The 20599-nt window shown below is 36.6% G+C and overlaps 1 protein-coding gene across 3 annotated transcripts in view; it reads right to left on the bottom strand.

Moving 5' to 3' along the window:
• NTN4 (netrin 4) overlaps window positions 1-20599 on the bottom strand; it is a 115832-nt gene that overhangs the window by 40868 nt on the left and 54365 nt on the right. For all 3 annotated transcript variants that reach the window (XM_021687534.1, XM_021687535.1, XM_021687533.2), the window contains one exon: window positions 870-996. In XM_021687534.1, coding sequence (XP_021543209.1) covers window positions 870-996 — 127 coding nt within the window. The remainder of the gene's footprint in view (window positions 1-869; window positions 997-20599) is intronic.

Here is a 20599-nt window from a genome sequence, read left to right as displayed (position 1 = left end):
CTAGAAACTAAAATAAATCAATTAGGATTCCAAATTATGTATGGGAGGAGACTTCCCACAATGTTACTGACAGTACTTGCCTTTAAATCCTTGTAAAACTGAAGTTTGTGAGTATAAACATTGTTATGGACATGTGTATTTCTCTGAACATTTTGAATTGTGAAGAAAAAAATGGTCTGTATTCCCGTATTTTTTACCCTCTTATCTAATCTCCAACCTGAAACCCGAAGTTAGCCCTAGTAATGCAGTCTCATTCTTGACTAACTGGCTTAATTTCAAATCTAATTTGTCATTTCAGGTACCGTAAGTGAAAAGAAGGGCACTATGGTATTACGGAAAAAACATTTAATTTGGAGACTGAAGAGCTGGGATCAAGTCCTGACTATTATTTACTAACTTTGGCAAGTTACTTAATCTTACTGAGCCTCAATTTCCTGATCTCTAAAGTGGGATTAACACCACCTGCTTGCTTTCAGGGTTGTTTTGAGAACTGAATTTCTCTCATTCAATCAATCATGCTATAATTCGATATCTCAGCTTCGAGGGTAATTGTATGCCATAATCCTCAGTTGCTCTTGTGTCTAGCCATGTTTTTATTATGTCAACTTCTCAAGAACAGTGCTTAGATCCTGGTCCTGCAAAGTGTCCAAGAAAATGGGCAACACATTGTTGGCAAAATAGTCATATTGGCAACTTTGCAAGCAGTGACTGCTTCCAATGGTTGAGGTCATAGTGAGCAGTGATATGGGCTATTTGTGTAGGTTACAGTGCCTGTCACCCACCACTTTATATTGTGTTTCTAGAGACAACTACGGAGTCCACCGATAGTTTACAAAGAAGGCTTTTAGTCTTGTGGGCTTGGTACTCACTTCTGCACTCTTTAGGAGATCCTGTTTTGCCATCAGCTGCCTCCCAGGGGCGGTCGTTGTATAATGGTGCACAGTGTTGGCAGTGGGTACCTGCTGTGTTGTGCTTACACATACACTTTCCATGGACCTACAAACAAAAATAAGTAAGAGCTGTGAGGCACAAACAATGCTGGGAAGTAATATTCTTCCCACAATCTTATCTCATTGGTTGGCTGTAGCCATATGACATTCATTCACTTTCCTAAAGAAATCATCAAGATGTGAGATCCTTTATTTAGTTTGTCCTGTGATTAATTCAGAGGTTTACATAAAAGGGGCACCTGGATAGCTCAGTCAGTTAAGCGTCTGACTCTTAACCTCAACTTGGGTCTTGATCTCAGGATTGTGAGTTCAAACCCTGCGTTGGGCTCCACGCCCAGCATGGAGCCTACTTAAAAAAAAAGAAGTTTACATAATATATTTTTCTTGGCTGTCAGTTATGTGACCCTAATGAGTAATTCTGAGGTACTGGCTAGATATTTACTTAAATTTTTAATACCTTAATACTATATTTTCACTGTAGAAAATTTGGAAATCTGTAAATATGATTATTTCATATCGTAATCAACATTTGAAGTTTATATTTCCAGTACTTTAAAAATACAATTATACACATACATACATATATATATATTTTTAAATATTTTATTTATTTATTTGACACAGAGAGAGCAAGAGAGCACAAGCAGGGGGAGTGACAGAGGGAGAGGGAGAAGCAGACCCTCTGCTGAGCAGGGAGTCTCACATGGGGCTTGAACCCAGGACCCTGGGATCATGACCTGGGCCAAAGGCAGACACTTAACTGACTGAGCCACCCAGGTGCTCTGATATACAATTATATTTAAAACTTCTTTTTTCATGTAACAATATGTTGATATCATCTTTCCATTTCATTAAATATTCTTGTATAGCACACGTTTTAATGGCTCCCTTGTATGTTGTACAATTTATTTGGCCAATCACCTATTTTTGGTTATTTAGGTTTTTAAATATTTTTACATATTATACTTTAGTTCTATAACAAATATCCTTGTAGCTATTTGTGTACATCTTTATTTATTTAGAATGTGTTTTCCAGAAGTAAAACTGAACAATCAAAAATACATATATTTTTAAGGCTTTGAATATATTTTGTCATAATGACCATAATGATTTTCTTTTAATTCCACAGTTCAGAGTAGTCGAGTTTATTAAAATAGTGTTTCTCACAGGGAGGAATACTTCAGTAGAATTCTCTAGGATCTGAGAGTTTTATGAGGATTTTAATATTTTTTTTTTTAGAATCTTACCAACAGTTTCTAAAAATTAAGATCTTGACCATCTTGAATATTCCCTAATAACTAAGGATTGCCATGAATTCCAGTACCAACATGCACTTATTGACACATGATGTCGTGACTGTACAAATGAAAGCTTTGTAAAGTAGCTCAGAATGCGGTTTCCAAATTTGGATCTATGAGATGTTTTTTTGTTTTTTTTTTTTTTCTTTGAGAAACAGCATAACAAGTAAATTGGCATGAAAGTAATAGATAATATCAACTAGTCAACAGATATTTAATGTATATCTACCAGGATAGGTAGTATGTTAGGCAATGTTTGGTACACAAAGCATTACAAAACATAATTTCTGTGTTTAAGAATAGTATAATGTAGCTGGATAAAAAAGATTTACATAGAAAAAAATTACAGATAAACAAGACAATAAATACTGAAGAAAAGAAAAGGATGTTGGAATTTAAAAGATGCAGGAATCACCAGAGATTGGCAGTTGTGGAGGGCTTTAGGAAGGGGGTTGGGTTTTAAGCTAGTCCTTAAAAACGGGCAGTATATCTGACAGGCAGAAGGGAAGAGACTTCCCAGGAAGAGGAAACAAAATGAACCAAGGTATGGTGCTAGGAGGCTAGGGAGAATCTGTGAACAAAGTTTATTTCAATACAGCCAGAATATTTTGACTGCAATGATAAAGGAACTACTAGAAATGACATGTACTTGGAGTGGCCAGAATCAGAAGGAATCAATCCCTAGAGTTCAACAAATCTGGAAATAGCTACCCCAGTACATTGATGTACTACTCCTTGACCTCATTTAACACCAGAGTAAGTTGTGTTTTCATGCCCAGAAGCCCCTTTCTCTTTCAATTCTCTTAGCACATGTCTTTGGTTCCACTGGTGGAGGCACTTTGGATCATGCATTACCCAAGTCTGATATGACTACTATAGACCTTATGCTCACAAAATATTCAAGTGCAGGAATTATATAGGGCCCGGAGGACTGCAGGCTACTTGTGAATGATCCACATGAGGCCTAAGTGTTGTAATCTGCAAAGTTTCATAAATAATGATTTTGATGGCCATCTTGCTAAATTTCATTTCCGCATATTGTAATGTAAGGTTTTTGTACTAAATGAAAATTAATTATAGCTGTCCCTTTAGTTCTTAGGGATTAATTAAAGTATAACTTTTTTTAAAGATAAGATTGGCTCCTTAGAGTACAATGATGTTGCAGAAATTTTTGTTAATTTTCCTTATGGGAACTGAGCTGGTGTTACAGATTCAACTTACTGACTTTGGTCTTGGAATACCCAAGTGTGCATTGAGTTACACTTGAATACACTTGAATACCCAAGTGTTGAGTGTTTTCTTGGGTTTCTCTTTGTGACTGTCTCTCCTAGGAGCTGTTTATATGTAAAGTCCCACAGAGTTGTAAGATACATCTCCCTTCACACATGCAGGTGAGTTCTAAAGACAAATGTGCACTTAAATTTGGATATCTGCAGGAATTTAATTTTTACTGCTCTATAAGAGTGTGGTCTTTTGGGGTGCCTGTGTGGCTCAGTCAGTTGAGCATCTACCTTTGGCTCAGGTCATGATCCCAGTGTCCTGGGATCAAGCCCCGTGTCGGGCTCCCTGCTCAGAGGGGTGCCTGCTTCTCCCTCTCCTCCCAGCTTGTGCTCTCTCTTGCTATCTCTGACTCTCTCTCAAATAAATAAATAGAATCTTAAAAAAAAAAAAAGGAGTGTGGTCTTTTTATCCCAGCTCTTGGAAATCTGATTTTTCATATATTCTGGTAGAAATGCTCCAGTCTTACTGCTTTTATTAAATCTTTTAAACTCAACATTCCTTATCATGATGAAAAAATAGAAACTCTTTTTCAAATAACTTTGGCATGGGAAGATTCTCTAAAGGCTTTCAGTAAAAGCTGGATGCCGATTTCTAGCAAAATAGAGTCTTTGGAAAAAATGAGTAAGAAAAATCTCCCAAAGTTGAAGAGTTTAGTAAAGTGAAGACACAGTTCTACCTGTGTGACACATTTCCACTGGCAGAAGTTGGTAGCATAATGAAAATTAGTGGGAAGAGTAGTTCTGTAATTGTCTAAATTCTATAACCTGTAAAAAAAAAAAAAAAAACCCCACGTACAGAACTCCTAGGATACAAATATTTGATGGCATTAGAGTCAGAATTCCTAGAATAAGCCACCCCTAATTCACCACTGCTGTTATGTGGAGTACTATCTGAGGGAGGCATTTTAGAAAATGCTAAGTCTAAAGTAAATATGGTAAAGACCAAGGTTCATAAATGCTATTTGTATAAAACTTCTTAGTCCTCAAGGCTGTGTCTTAAAGAACACATAGGATTTTCCTTAGGGACAAAGACAAAAGAAGATAAGAAACCCAAAGGAATATTCTGGGAAAAATCCATAAATAAAGAGGGCATGTGTTGGGGAGGTGAGCTCTAAATAGATCATGGAACACATTAAATATCAGCTTAGGATGCTGGAATTTACCCTGTAGGTATTGAAGATCCACTGAAGATCTTTGAATAAGGAAATGATTAAAAGGTATATTAAATACACTTTCTTGCCTTCTTTCTAAAAAAACCTTCTTTCTACCTCATTCCTATCTTGTCTCTTGTGTTCTTTCTTCTACTTCCTCTTTTACTATTTCTTTACTATATATATATGTATATATATACACACACACACACACCAGTTTATGGGTTTGTTTTTTTACCTCAGTTTATGGTTTCCAACAGCCCATGGCACTCACATGTATTTTCTGATAATGCTCAAAAATTTAAAATGCTGTTAATTCTTATTTTATTGCCTTTTAGCATCCTTTCTCCTTTTAAACAACCATTTATTGAGTACTGTATAAAGATAGATGTTGTGAAGTATTGTTCATTTTCTTTAGAGGAACTAAACTATCATTATAGGTCAATTTATCAGGTTTGGTCTTGGAATGCCCAAGGCCTATAAGTAATTTCACCCAGTTCCTAGGTTAGCCCTGGCCCACAAATTCCAGGCCTCAGGAGGCCACAGACATCTAGGGAAACCTCATCAAACATTCACATGTATCACAAGAAAATGGGGACAGGTCAGTTCCCTCTGGAGTAAAGATTTCAGAGCATTCCCTTGCTCCCACATGCTGAGAATTGGGATGAACCTCCCAGGGTCTGAAAAATGCCAGCCCAGCAAATTTTTCTGCACACAGAAAAATTCAAGGAGCTGTCATTTTGAGAATTACCAAAAATAGCTGTAAATCATTATCTAGACCATCTGAAACAAGAAGTCCTTCCTCAGCGATACAACTGTTACTGTTCAAGCTTGAAAGATCACCCACTATTTGATGCTTGTGAAAAATGTGCAAGTAAAACTAGGTCTTTATTGAAAAAAAAAACAAAAAACAAAAAAAGGAAACTTTAGTAACAAGTTAAACATAGCTCTAGTTTGGTACACAAACATGAATTAGATAAAGGGCAGGAAAATGGGATTATGTACCTAAAGTGTAGCTGAAGAAGAGTGGTGTCTGAAAGGAGAAATTGACTTTAACAACAAGTTTATAACTCCTAATTATCTAAGAGGTACACCTTGGCATTCTGGTTATTCTATGCATTTCATATCCCCCTTTCTTATACTAAGTACTTTATTCTGTTAATGTCAAAAATTTTCCTACTTGTATCTAATATTATTTATTTGTTGTTAATATTAACCTCTTTGCAAGTCATTTTTAGCATACTTATAGGGAAGGACTCATGCATACTTTGAACCACTAATTTAAGCAATTATTGGAACAGCATGCTCATTAGAACAGCATGCTCATTAGTAGCTATGCACTTTAGTGACAAATATATATTAGAGCCAAATAGATAAGGAGAGAAAATGCAATTTCTTCATATTTGAGGCTACAAACATGGGAATCTAGGGTGGGGGCAAAATGAGGAAATTATTATCTTTCACATCCATCACTGGAAGATTGATAGGTCTTGCCTCGAAAAGCTGCTTCTTCATTGTTGTTCCTTTTTGGGCAGAAGACCTTCTAGTAGTTTGCAACCATGGAGTTGAGTAAATTGGTCATGGCAAGAGGTTGTGAGAATTGCGGGCGCCTGGGTGGCTCAGTTGTTAAGCGTCTGCCTTTGGCTCAGGTCATGATCCCAGGGTCCTGGGATTGAGCTCTGCATCGAGCCCTGCATCAGGCTCCCTGCTTCTCCCTCTCCCACTCCCCCTGCTTGTGTTCATGCTCTCACTATCTCTCTCTCTCTGTCAAAAAAAAAAAAAAAAGCTTGCGAGAATTGGATCATTGGTAGTGTGAGGTGTATGCATTGGACAATCACTTATCAAGATGTTGTAGAATACGTAAACATCAGGTGGGAGATTGGCTTAGACAACTTTTAGGGTCCTACCAGTCTTAGGGTTCTATGATTTTAAGGCCTGCTTCTCTGTGTTGGGAATACTGATTGGTTGTAGGCAACTATCCATAATCTTTTCTGAACTACCAAAGAAGACTTATGTGGCTGGGTCTTGCTGCCATCTCACAAAAGCAGAACATTCCCAGATCATCCGAAAACCAAACAAGGGAGAGCTAGGAGAGTATCTCTTCTTTGCTGCAGGCACTTCTTGTGTCACAAATGAAGAAGTAAATGTTAATAGATAGTCTCTGAAGACAGACTTTCATTTGTTGATACTGACTATACCTAAATGAACATAAATTCTATTCTTTTTATTTTTCTCCTACTGTTTTCCTCCCCTGCTGCATTTCCCCCACTGCTTGTGACTAAAGAAATTATAGACTAAATATCATTCTAACTCCTGCCTTCCAAATAAAGGTATACTTCATCATCCAGTGATGCTTGCTACAGACATTCACCATAATGGAAATTACCGGAGCAAAAAATCAATCTGGTTAATGCTTTGGAGCATTAATTGAATTCTTTTAGGAATGCCTGATAAAATTTGCTTCCCAACTGCTTTCCAAGAAAGAAAGGAACAGCTGTTGTTCGTGTCCTACTAAAAATTAGAATGAAAATTAGTGGGGGGAAAAAGACTTTACAGCTAAGTATTCAGAAATTCTTGAATTTCATAAAGTAAGTGATTTTCTTGTGCTTTGGTGCCATCGTTTACATATACATGATTTTATTTTCATCTTTCCCATTCAACTTTGAATTCCAATGGCAAATGAGTCTTCTTTTCATGCTGTCATTGGAACTTTAAAAAATGTTTGTGAAAAGAGAATGCAAACAGTGCCTATTCTATGAACCAAAGGAAAATGCCCACTTACAGGCAGCTGCAGCAATTCACGGAACTCCATTTAGCTATGACAAATGATTTAGAAGTGGAACAATGCTACACAGCAATTTAAGACAAAATGTGAAGGCAAAAACTGATTAATTTCTAAAGAGATAGTATGTCCCTTTTAGAAGAAAAGGATTAACTTCTAAAAGAATGAACTTCTTATGCATGCAAAGAGATAAATTCTAATAATGGGCTAGCCTGTTAGAGCCTGCTCCTCGTATGTGGGACAAAAACGCAGACAACAATGCTACAGCACCAACCTTTGAATAGAAGGCATTGTGAGGAAAACATGTCTTTTCATTAACAAATAAAATATTCCTTTTCCCCATTAAAGGTTTGCATGTTTTAATTTAACAGAAGATGTGGGAGTTCTATGGTGAATATGAAGCATAATAATTGAGTTTGGTGGAAAAGGGGGCTTGAAACATACTGTCAGAATGGGGCAAAAAAGGTTGAAGGCTGAGTATTCCAAACCCTTGCCCAATAATATATATAGCAAGAATGCAACCAACTGAAAAGTTTTACAATCCATTCATCGGTCTGAACTTGGACACTAGAGAAAACAGCTCTTGGAAGAAAGTACAGGCAATAAAATAAAGATAGGTATAGAGCAGAAACAATTATGATTAAAGAATGACAACTGGCCAGTGCTTTGAGACTTCTCTCATCTCAGTTAGCCAGTTGCCTGAAATTCTTCCCGTAGAAACTCATTCCTTTAGCTTTAAATGGGGTTGTAGGTCCAGGAGCTCCCTACAAAAATGCTCTTATGCTCAAAAGGGGCAATTATTGTTGCCCCTTAATTATTATCAACAAACTTATCAGCTGGGATTATAACCATCTGTTCTCAATCCTAGAACTGGACTCAGAGTTGCCTAGAGGAGGAAGTGGCTTCCTGACTAGGAGGAAGGGAATGTCTTAGGGGGAAAGGGAAGGGGCCAAAGACAAACTATGCCTACGTTCGCTATCTTGCCAAGAACCTTGCTTTGGCTGATAGAGCTGGAAAAAAGCATGAGGGTAACCAGTGCAAATTTCATAGGAAAACTGCATTTGATACACCGTATGGTAATCATGGGCTTATCTGCCTCTCTCCACTAGACTGTAAGCCCCCCCCTTTTTTTTAAAGATTTTATTTATTTATTTGACAGAGAGAGACATAGTGAGAGCAGGAACAGAAGCAGGGGGAGTAGGAGAGGGAGAAGCAGGCTTCCCGCGGAGCAGGGAGCCCGATGTGGGACTCGATCCCAGGACCCTGGGATCATGACCTGAGCCGAAGACAGACGCTTAAAGACTGAGCCACCCAGGCGCCCAGACTGTAAGCCCTTTGAGGGAAGAAACTGTGGGTTAAATTTCTTTGAATCTCCAGTAACTGACATATAATAGGTTTTCAATAAATATGTGTTAATTTTTTTTTCATTCGGTAAATATATTTTATTTTATTTTTTAAAAGATTTTATTTATTTGACAGAGAGAGGCACAGCGAGAGAGGGAACGCAAGCAGGGGGAGTGGGAGAGGGAGAAGGCTTCACGCGGAGCAGGAAGCCTGATGCGGGGCTCGATCCCAGGACCCTGGGATCATGACCTGAGCCGAAGGCAGATGCTTAACGACTGAGCCACCCAGGCGCCCAGTAAATATATTTTAATGGAGCATTGATAACATTAGTTATTGGATTTAGTTCCATTTTATAAACTTGCCAAGAAGGCAGGGTACCAATTATGCATTTGAAGTGGGAATAGGATACTTTCAATTGTTTGTCACGAAGCAGGATTTTGGGTAGAATAGGATTGAAAGACATTCAGGTTTGTCCAGAGTGCCTCCTATAAGGTGTATCCTAGCTCACATCGGGGCAAGGTTGGTAAATAATGTTCTTATCTGTAGTAGTCATCTCTAGTTGTTCTGGAAGATCTGTAAGGTTAAGGAACATGGGTCGGTCATGGAGAGGAATGAGAATAATAATAACAATAACAATGATGATAAACAATAACAACAATAGTAGTAGTAGATAATATTGAGTAGCACTATGTACTGGGCGCTATTCTGGTTTACTGTATAAGTATTAACTCCTTGGATTTACACAAGGATCCTATAAGGTAGGTACAATGATCATTGCCATTTCACAAAGGAGGAAACTGAAGTTCAAAGAGTTTAGATAATTTACCTAAGGTCACAAAAGCCAGTAACTGCTAGAGCGACAGTAGTTGAATTCTAGCAGACTGATTCCAGTCATCATCTTAATCCCTAACCTACGCTACGATAAAACCCTAGGGAGTAGTAGTATGCCAAGTCCCTTTATGGTGTTACCTCAATAAAACAGATGTGTTCCAAAACAATTTGTCCTTGAAGAGTTCTTCAGGACAGAGGCTGGTTTGGACTCAAAGTGAGTCATTTCATGGGGGTTCTGGTCTTGAGTAGATTATTAGTCCTATTCCTCTGGGAGAAGCCTAGCAGTTTTGGAGATAGGAGAATACTGGAAGATTGGCCCCCATCTCCCACACCTGGCATGAATAAGTTGAGGGCATATAGAGGATCTCATTGGTTCAGTGCAAAACCTGAGTACTGAAAATTCTAATGCCTCCTAGGGGGCATTTCTGGGCCACTGCAAGTTTTACTTCTCAGAAACTCCAGTGAATAAATTTACAAATGAAGATGATAACAGGAATGTAAATGAACTCTAATTAAAGATTTGCCCTTTGTGGACAGCACCTCTTTTATGTTATTTACTCTCCCTATTAGATGTGATCTGGTAGGGATGGCAATATCATATAGTGTGGTGATTCTTATAGTCAGTATTATTTTAGGTTATTAATAGCAGTAATAGTCAGTAGTAATTTAGGTTATGGAGAATGGTTAAGTGAGAACACTGTACATAACCTAATGATTCAGATATATTTTTAGATTCGGGTTGCTGGGTTATTTCCATTTTTTTATGTACAAAATTTTGTATGCCCCCAAACTGTGATTTGTGTATCTAAATGGCAATTTATTTGTGCCATTGTGCATGCTCTTTACCATAAAAAATCAGGAGTTGAAGTATTCAGAAACATGCATACACAAACACACAAGATTTTCAAATGCTACCAAATTGTGTACTCCAAATTGTGTACATTTATTCCAAGATTGTTTAAAGATGTGGTTCAGCAGATCTTTTTTTAAAATAGTAAGACAGCTAAACTAAGAACTAAAATCAAGTTTTGTGGGTTATCTTTCAGCATACATCATGGTCCCTTTTGAAAAAATTAGATGATTGGTCAAAACCAAAATAAAAGAAAGCAAAAACAAACTCCCTAAACATAGCTATCTGCATAAAGGAGGGCAGAAACTGCTTCAGGGCAGAGAAGAGCAAAATTTGTGCCTTTAGATAAATTACAAAACACTTTTGGGTTTAAAAATATTGTTAATAAAGTAACCTCATTTAAAAAGCCAAGTGAAAGGAGGTCTTAAAATATTCCCATTGTTTTAAAATGTACTATTGACTCAACAATGTATTTTTTTGTAAGTGAGCACTTTAGTTTAAATTTGGGGTCCTTGAGTAATCTTAGGTAGGATTCTCTCTCATCCTTCGGAGTAATGACTTCTTAGAACAAAGAAAATCTCTTCTTTTTGTGAGTCAGGGATAGGGACTACTTTTATTTATTACCAGGGGCTTAAGAGGTTTAAATGTACTATCTTTTGAGAAAGATGCTTTGCATTCTATCTGTAAGTATATTCAGCATTCTTTATTTGTCTATAGAGGTGTGGTTCTTTGAATTTTCCTTTGAGTAAGTTGTAATGTCTTACTGGTCCTTCATTAATTAATGAGTTAAATAAAATTTTTGACTTGTGTTTATTTTATATCTGAACGAGAGTCGTGACTTCACTCTTAAAATTATCCTTGGGGCACCTGGGTGGCTCAGTCGGTGAAGTGTCTGCCTTCAGCTCAGGTCGTGATCTCAGGATCCTGGGATCGAGCCCTGCATGGGGCTCCTCACTAAGCGGGGAGCCTGCTTCTCCCTCTGCCTGCCACTCCCCCTGCTTGTGCTCTTTCCTCTCAAATAAATAAATAAAATCTTTAAAAAAACGTATTCTTTAACACTGCCATTTCTTATCCTGCACATGTTCTTCCATCTATCAAGACTGCTTAAGCATGTACTTCTACAAATGGAATTTCAACTTGCTTTATATAGCCAAATGGGTTTTGATGTCTTATATTTTCACAAGATTGATTCTACTGGCTTCCTCTTTTCAGTATCATCAGGTACTTTATCTTTCCTCTGGGGACTGTAATAAATATTTCTGCCATAAAAATACAAATAGCATGGAACTAAATATTGTGATGCTCAGGAGGCTTGTGAAGATTACACTTAGATAAGATCGTTCTATTACCAACTTATGCGATTTCCCCCCCCACCATTACTTCATTGCATAGAACTGTTTTCTATTTGTTATTTCTTTCCAGTGGGTTTTAAGAATTATTTCTGACTACTGGGTTTTCAAAAATGATGTATGTCCAACAGACATATTTATTTGCATAAATCCTACAAGTGAATAGAGCTAGAATATATGCATAATTTGGTTTCAGATTTGCATGTGTACAATGACAGTATAGTAAGGCACTATGATTTTAAGATGTTTATTTCAGTGTATCTTAAGGCTTTCTTGCCATATAATATCAAATTGGCTTCTCTTCTCCATAATAGCCACAATTTCTTCAGCTTTAAGATACAGAACAAGAGGGGCGCCGTCGTTAAGCATCTGCCTTTGGGCTGTGTCATGATCCCAGGGTCCTGGGATCGAGCCCCGCACCGGGCTCCCTGCTCCGCGGGAAGCCTGCTTCTGCCTCTCCCACTCCCTCCCCTTCTGCTTGTGTTCCCTCTTTCACTGTGTCTCTCTCTGTCAAATAAATAAATAAGTAAAAATCTTTAAAAACAAAAAAAAAGATACAGAATAAGAGAAGATTAACAAATATCATTAGATTCTTGCTGTAGTTCTTGTCCTTAGGCAAAGTTTGAGTTTTTGACAAAACTGTGTAAGAAACTATGTCATTATATAGCTAAGTTATTTGAAATTTCTTTCAAGCCAAATTGCTCTCTGGTCGCTGTGTCCAGTTACTATGACAGTTGCTACGTAGCTATTCTACCTGCTCCATCTCTGTTCTTCATTTGATCTCAGTTTTGTTTTCATCACTTCACTTTGCACTTGTCTTTGTACACTGAAACTTCCAAGGTCACAACGCAAATCAGTGACAGAACAGGGAACAGGGCTCCCAAGAGAGTCCTCAAAAAAGTCCCCGTCTTAGAACAATGATGTAATCAGGAGGATTTTTTCCCTTCCCACCAACACCTAAAATAGCTTCCCACGATAAAATCTCTTTGAGGGGAAAAGAGATCATATCACTTTCAATTTCTTAGTACCTATTTAATTTGAATAATTTTAGAAAAAAAAAGCAAAAGTGGAATTAACAGTATATAACTTCTAATATATTGTTAAAACTATTAACACAATAACCATGAGACCAGAACCTGGGAAATGGAGTGAAGGCAAAAACTAGAAGAACTCATTTTGTAAGCAAGCTATCTGTCAAGCAGCATTTGGCACGAGAATGGAGGAAGGATTTGTGGGGTTTTATTCAATGTCTTTTCGGATTTAGATGGTTTTTATAATGAGTTGGGGGCCAGGTAAATTCTATTAGAAGTGCTGTGGGGGATTAATAAGTACTTTTCATCCTACTGACATTCACTTGCTCAATGTGTTCACATAGCTTCTGGTTATTTTAAAGGAAAATTCCTTGTCAGAGACTATTTTGCATTCTCTTACACAGTTTTGTTTTTTTTAAATTTAATTCATTCCAGTTCACATTTCCCACTGTTTTCCTTCTTTCTTGACAGCTCTGTTTGACTGTCACTCAGTATTCTATACAGTACAGAGGGTATTACAAAAGTTGACTTGTTTAAGATAAATGAGCCCCTGATTGTGGTACAAGAAGCCAGTTGCTAGGGCATGTTTTCTTCCATAGTCTTTTGTTGTTGAATTAATTAATTCATTCAGATGCTTCTTTTCATATCGGAAAATTGCTTGTTTCTAGGTGAATCTTATAAAATGTAGTCTTCATGATTGAGTATGCTCATATTTAAAAAAAAAACCTAAAGCTTGTTTGGCAACTCTATCAGAATTCAGAGTCATTACGAAATCTGTGATCATCTGTATATGGCCAGAAACAACAGCCAAGGCTTTTGGAAGAATTAGTTTTCTTCAATACCCATCCATTCAAAGCTATTGCTTTTAGAAACAGTCAGCTTAATGATCAGGACTTTAAAAGAAATATATTCATTCTACAAAATTCCTCTATAACCAACCATGGGTTTTTTGTTTGCCTGTTTAGCTATTGATTTTTCTTATTGCAATTATATTCATGTAACATAAAATCTATCATTTTAACCATGTTTAAAGTGTACAATTCAGTGGTCTTTAATATATCAAAATGTTGTGCAATAATTACCACCATCTAATTCCAGAGCATTTTCATCACTCCCAAAAGAAACCTCATGCTCATTAAGCAGTCACTCCCCATTTCTCCCCAACTCCTGGCAACCACTACTGTCTTTATGGATTTGCCTATTCTGGACATTTCATATAAAAGACATAATACAGTATGTGGTCTTTTGTGTCTGGCTTCTTTCACTTAGCATAACGTTTTCAAGGTTCATTCATGTTGTAGCATGCATCAGTACTTCATTCCTTTTTATGGCTGGATAATATTCCTTTTTAAAAAAATACATAGCTTTCTTTGCATCCATTATTTTTCATTTATTCTTTTATGTTTCAAGTTTTTATTTAAATTCTAGTTAATTAACATATAGTTGTAATATTAGTTTCAGGAGTAGAATTTAGTGATTCATCACTTACATATAACACCCAGTGCTCATCACATCAAGAGCCCTCCTTAATGCCCATCACCCATTGAGCCCAGCCCCCATTCCCACATCCCCTCCAGCAACCCTCAGTTTGTTCTCTATAGTTAAGAGTCTCTTTTATGGTTTGCCTCTCTCTCTTTTTCTCTCCCACCATGTTCATCAGTTTTGTTTCTTAAATTCCACATATGAGTGAAATCATATGGTATTTGTCTTTCTCTGATTTATTTTGCTTAGCATAATATGCTCTAGCTCCATCCACATCACTGCAAATGGTAAGATTTCATTCTTTTTTATGACTGAGTAATATTCTATTGTGTGTATATATATATATATATATATATATATATATATATATATATATACCACATCTTCTTTATCCATTCATCAGTCAGTGGACATTTGGGCTCTATCCATAACTTAGCTATTGTTGATAGGATAATATTCCATTGTACAGATATACCATATTCTGTGTATCCATTCATCAGCTGAAGGGCACTGGGGTTCTTTCTGCTTTTTTGTCCAAGGTTTTATGTAGATATAGGTTTTCAGTTCAGCTGGGTATATACTAAGGAATAGAATGGCTGGGTCATATGGGTCATGTGTTAGGGTTCCAGCTTCTCTATATCCTAGCCAGTATTTATTATTACTTATCTTTTTGGTTATAGTCATCCTACTGGATTTGAAGTGGTATTTCATTGGTTTTGATTTGCATTTCCCTAGTGACTAAGAATGCTGAGCATCTTTTTTTTAAATTTAAATTCAATTAGCCAACACATAGTACATCATTAGTTTCAGATGTAGAGTTCAGTAATTCATCAGTTGCGTATAACACCCAGTGCTCCTCACATCACATGCCCTCCTTAATGCCCACACCCAGTTACCCCATCTACCCACTGACCTCCCCTCCATCAACCCTCAGTTTGTTTCCTATAGTTAAGGAATGTCTCTGATGGTTTGTCTCCCTCTCTGATTTCTTCCCATTCAGTTTTCCATCCTTTCTCCCATGATCCTCTGTGCTGTTTCTTGTATTTCACATATGAGTGAAACCATATGATAATTGTCTTTCTCTGATTGATTTATTTCGCTCAGCAGAATAACCTCCGGTTCCATCCACGTCAATGTAAATGGTAAGATTTCATCCTTTCTGATGGCAGAGTAATATTTCATTGTATATATATACCACATCTTCTTTATCCATTCATCTGTCAATAGACATCTGGGCTCTTTCCATAGTTTGGCTATTGTGAACATTGCTGCTATAAACATTGGGTGCAGGTGCCCCTTCAGATCACTCCATTTGTATCTTTGGGGTAAATACCTAGTAGTGCAATGCTGGGTTGTAGGGTAGCTCTATTTTTCACTTCTTGAGGAACCTCCATACTGTTTTCAAGAGTGGTTGCACTAGCTTGCATACCCACCCACAGTGTAAGAGGGTTCCCCTTTCTCTGCATCTTCGCCAACATTTGTTGTTTCCTGACTTGTTAATTTTAGCCATTCTGACTGGTGTGAAGTGGTATCTCATTGTGCTTTTGATTTGTATTTCCCTGATGCTAAATGATGTTGAGCATTTTTTTGTGTCTGCTGGCCATTTGGACGTCTTCTTTGGAAAAATATCTGTTCATGTCTTCTGCCCATTTCTTGATGGAATTATTTGTTTTTTGGGTGTTGAGTTTGATAAGTTCTTTATAGATCTTGGATACTAGCCCTTTATCTGTCACTTGCAAATATCTTCTTCCATTCTGTAGGTTGTCTTTTGGTTTTGTTGACTGTTTCCTTTGCTGTGCAGAAGCTTTTTATCTTGATGAATGCCAATAGTTCATTTTTGCTTTTGTTTCCCTTGCCTTTGGAGACATATTTAGCAAGAAGTTGCTGCGGCTGAGGTTGAAGAGCTTGCTGTCTCTGTTCTCCTCTAGGATTTTGATGAATTCCTGTCTCACAGTTAGGTCTTTCATCCATTTTGAGTTTATTTTTGTGTATGGTGTAAGAAAATGGTCCAGTTTCATTCTTCTACATGTGGCTGTCCAATTTTCCCAACACCATTTGTTGAAGGGACTTTTTCCCATTGGATATTCTTTCCTGCTTTGTCGAAGATTAGTTGACCATAGAGTTGAGGGTCCATTTCTGGGTTCTCTATTCTGTTCCATTGATCTATGTGTCTGTTTTTGTGGCAGTACCATACTGTCTTGATGATGACAGCCTTGTAATATAGCTTGAAGTCTGGCATTGTGATGCCACCAGCTTTGGTTTTCTTTTTCAACATTCCTCTGGCTGTTCAGGCTCTTTTCTGGTACCATACAAATTTTAGGATTATTTGTTCTAGCTTTGTGATAAATGTCGATGGTATTTTGAAAGGGATTGCTTTGAATGTGCAGATTGCTCTAGGTAGCATAGACATTTTCACAATATTTGTTCTTCCAACCCATGAGCATGAAATGTTTTTCCATTACTTTGTGTCTTCCTCAATTTCCCTCATAAGTGTTCTGTAGTTTTTAAGTACAGATCCTTTACCTCTTCAGTTAGGTTTATCGCTAGGTATCTTATGGCTTTTGGTGCAGGAGTAAATGGGCTTGTTTTCTTAACTTCTCTTTCTGCAGCTTCATTTTTGGTCTATAGAAATGCAACAGATTTCTGTACATTGATTCTGTATCCTGCAACTTTACTGAATTCGTTTATTAGTTCTAGTAGTTTTTTGGTGGAGTCCTTTGGACTTTCTATATAGAGTATCATGTCATCTGCAAATAGTGAAAGTTTACTTTTTCTTTGCTGATTTGGATGCCTTTTACTTCTTTTTGTTGCCTGATTGCTGTGGCTAGGACTTCCAGTACCATGTTGAATAAAAGTGTAAGAGTGGACATCCTTGTCTTGTTCCTGACCTTAGGGGAAAAGCTCACAGTTTTTCCCATTAAGGATGATGTTTGCTGTGGGTTTTTCATATATGGCCTTTATTATGTTGAGGTATGTCCCTCTAAACCTACTTTGTTGAGGGTTTTTATCATGAATGGATGTTGTACTTTGTCAAATGCTTTTTCTGCATCTACTGAAATGATTATACGGTTCTTATCTTTTCTCTTATTGATGTGATGTATCTCATTGATTGATTTGCAAATATTGAACACTGCTACCCAGGGATAAATCCCATTTGATCATGGTAAATGATTTTTTTAATGTATTGCTGGATTCAGTTTGCTAGCATTTTGTTGAGGATTTTTGCATCTATTTTATCAGGGATATTGGCCTGTGGTTCTCTTTTTTATGGTATTTTTATCTGGTTTTGGTATCGGGGTATGCTTGCCTCATAGAATGAATTTGAAAGTTTTCCCTTTTTTCCTATTTTGTAGAATAGTTTGAGAAGAATAGGTATTAACTCTTTTTTTAATGTTTGGTAGACTTTGCCTGTGAAGCCATCTGGTCCTAGATTTTTGTTTGTTGGGAGCTTTTTTTTTTTTTTTTTTAAGATTTTATTTATTTATTTGAGAGAGAGAGAATGAGAGACAGAGAGCCTGAGAGGGAGGAGGGTCAGAGGGAGAAGCAGACTCCCTGCCGAGCAGGGAGCCCGACGTGGGACTCAATCCCGGGACTCCAGGATCATGACCTGAGCCGAAGGCAGTCGCTTAACCAACTGAGCCACCCAGGCGCCCTGTTGGGAGCTTTTTGATTACTGATTCAATTTCTTTGCTGGTAATCAGTCTGTTCAAATTTTCTGTTTCTTCTTGTTTCAGCTTTGGTAGGTTATATGTTTCTAGAGATTTATCCATTTCTTCTAGATTGTCCAATTTTTCGGCACATAGTTTTTCATAATATTCTCTTATAATCGTTAGTATTTCTGTAGTGTTGGTTGTTATTCTCCTCTCTCATTTGTAATTTTATTTATTTGGTTCCTTTCTCTTTTTTTCTTAATAGGTCTGGCTACAGATTTATCAATTTTATTGATTTTTTTTTCAAAGACCCATTTCCTGTTCTATTGTTTTTCTAGTGTCTATATCATTTATTTCTGCTCTAATGGGAATTATTTACTTCCTTCTACTAGTTTTAGGTTTTGTTTGTTGTTCTTTATCTAGCTCCTTTAGGTGTAAAGTTAGGTTGCTTATTTGAGATTTTTCTTGTTTCTTGAGGTAGGCCTGTATTGCTATAAACTTCCCTCTTAGAACCACTTTTGATGCAATCTAAAGTTTTAAACCATTGTGTCTTCATTTTCATTTGGTTCCATGTACTTTTTAATTTCCTGATTGACCCATTCATTGTTTAGTAGCATGTTATTTAACCTCTATGTATTTGTGGGCTTTCCAGCTTTTTTCTTGTAGTTGACTTCTAATTTTATGGCATTGTGTTCAGAAAAGGTGCATATTATGACTTTGATTTTCTTGAATTTGTTGAGGCTTTTTTTGTGACCTAATACGTTATCTATTCTGGAGAATTTTCCATGTGCACTTGAAAATAATGTGTATTCTACTGTTTTAGGATGGAATGTTCTGAATATATCTGTTAAATCCATCTGGTCCAGTGTGTCATTCAAAGCCATTGTTTCCTTGTTGATTTTCTGTATAGATGGTTTGTCCACTGATGTAAGTCGGGTGTTAAAGTCCCCTACTATTGTATTATTATTGATTAGTTCTTTTATGTTTGTTATTAACTGTTTTGTGTATTTGGGTGCTTCCATGTTGGGTGCATAAATACTTACAATTGTTATGTCTTCTTGTATTGTCCCCTTTATGATTATACAATGTTCTTCTTTATTACGGTCTTTGCTTCAAAGTCTATTTTGTCTGAAAAAAGTATTGCTACTCCCACTTTCTTTTGACATCCATTTGCATGACAAATGTTTCTCCATCCCCTCACTTTCAATCTTCAGCTGTCTTTAGGTCTAAAATGAGTCTCTTGTAGGCAGTATATAGATGGGTCTTGTTTTTTTTTTATCCATTCTGCCACTCTGTCTTTTGATTGGAATATTTAGTCCATTTATATTCAAAGTAATTATTGATAGATATGTATTTATTTATTTATTGCTATTTTATTACGTGTTTTGTGGTCATTTCTGAAGATTTTTTTCTAATCCTTTCTTGTCTTTCTTTCCTGGTTTGTTTGTTTTCCTTAGTGATATATTTGGAATTCTTTATTTTTATTCTTCACATATTTATTAGTGGTTTTTGATTTGTGGTTATCATTAGGTTTGTATATAACATTTTCTGCATATGACAGTCTATCTTAAGTTGATGGTCATTTAATTTTGAACCCATTTTTTACTCCTTTCCTCCCTATTTTTGGGGTATGTGTTGTTATATTTTACATCCTTTTATTCTATGAGTTCCTTGACTGACTTTTTACAGAAATATTCATATTTACTGCTTTTGTGTTTCCTACCTTCATACTGTCACTTTTGGACTTTCCTTTCCACTCAGAGTCCCCTTTAATATTTCTTGCAGGATTGGCTTAGCGGTCATGAACTCCTTTAGTTTAGTTTGTTTGAGAAACTATCTCTCAGTGCGGGGCTCAATCCCAGGACCCTGGGATCATGACCTGAGCCAAAGGCAGACGGTTAACTGACTGAGCCACCCAGGCACCCCTGGGTGGCACAGTTTGGAGCACAAGTCTCTTCGCTGCTCCTACTTCTGGGTAATCTCAGGGTTAAGTTCCCTTTTCTTTACACATGAGAATTGGGTTAAATTGCAAATAAGAATTACAAGATAAATATGTTACAACTACAATCTTTAGCCTCTTTTCAAAATACTATACTATGGAAATACGGTGATTCCACCTTCTCTTTAATTTTAATGCCTACCAGGGTCTTATCTGGGAACCAAAGAAATGTCTGCCCTTCAGGAATTCTGAGAGCTGACTGAGCCAGCTAAATTTCATGCCTGGTAGTGGTGCCCTTAGAGATGCAAAACTAAAAGGCAAAGAACACTTGATCAGTGTTTACTCTTACAAACTTCATAATTATTCATATTATATATAAAACATTTAGTAGTGGAGCAAATGTAATCAGTTTTCCATTTCTAATATGTGAGCTCTATTAAAGCTAAAAATATATTTTAGTTTTTGAAACAATAACTTTGTTTTTTTTATTTCTATCTAAAGAGCTAAAAAGATATCAGAATCCCATATGTCTAAAAAATCTTATTATGAGTTAATAAATACTATAGTTCTTCCATCTCCCCATACATGTACTATTTTATTCCATAAGATATTTACATTGCTAAGATACAATATAACAGTAGTTTCAGTTATAGTTTTAAGGT

The sequence above is a fragment of the Neomonachus schauinslandi genome, chromosome 5 (genome assembly GCF_002201575.2).
Source record: "Neomonachus schauinslandi chromosome 5, ASM220157v2, whole genome shotgun sequence".
Lineage (NCBI taxonomy): Eukaryota > Metazoa > Chordata > Mammalia > Carnivora > Phocidae > Neomonachus > Neomonachus schauinslandi.
The sequence above is the reverse complement of the archived record's forward strand: the minus strand, read 5'-3'. Positions and strand labels throughout refer to the sequence as shown.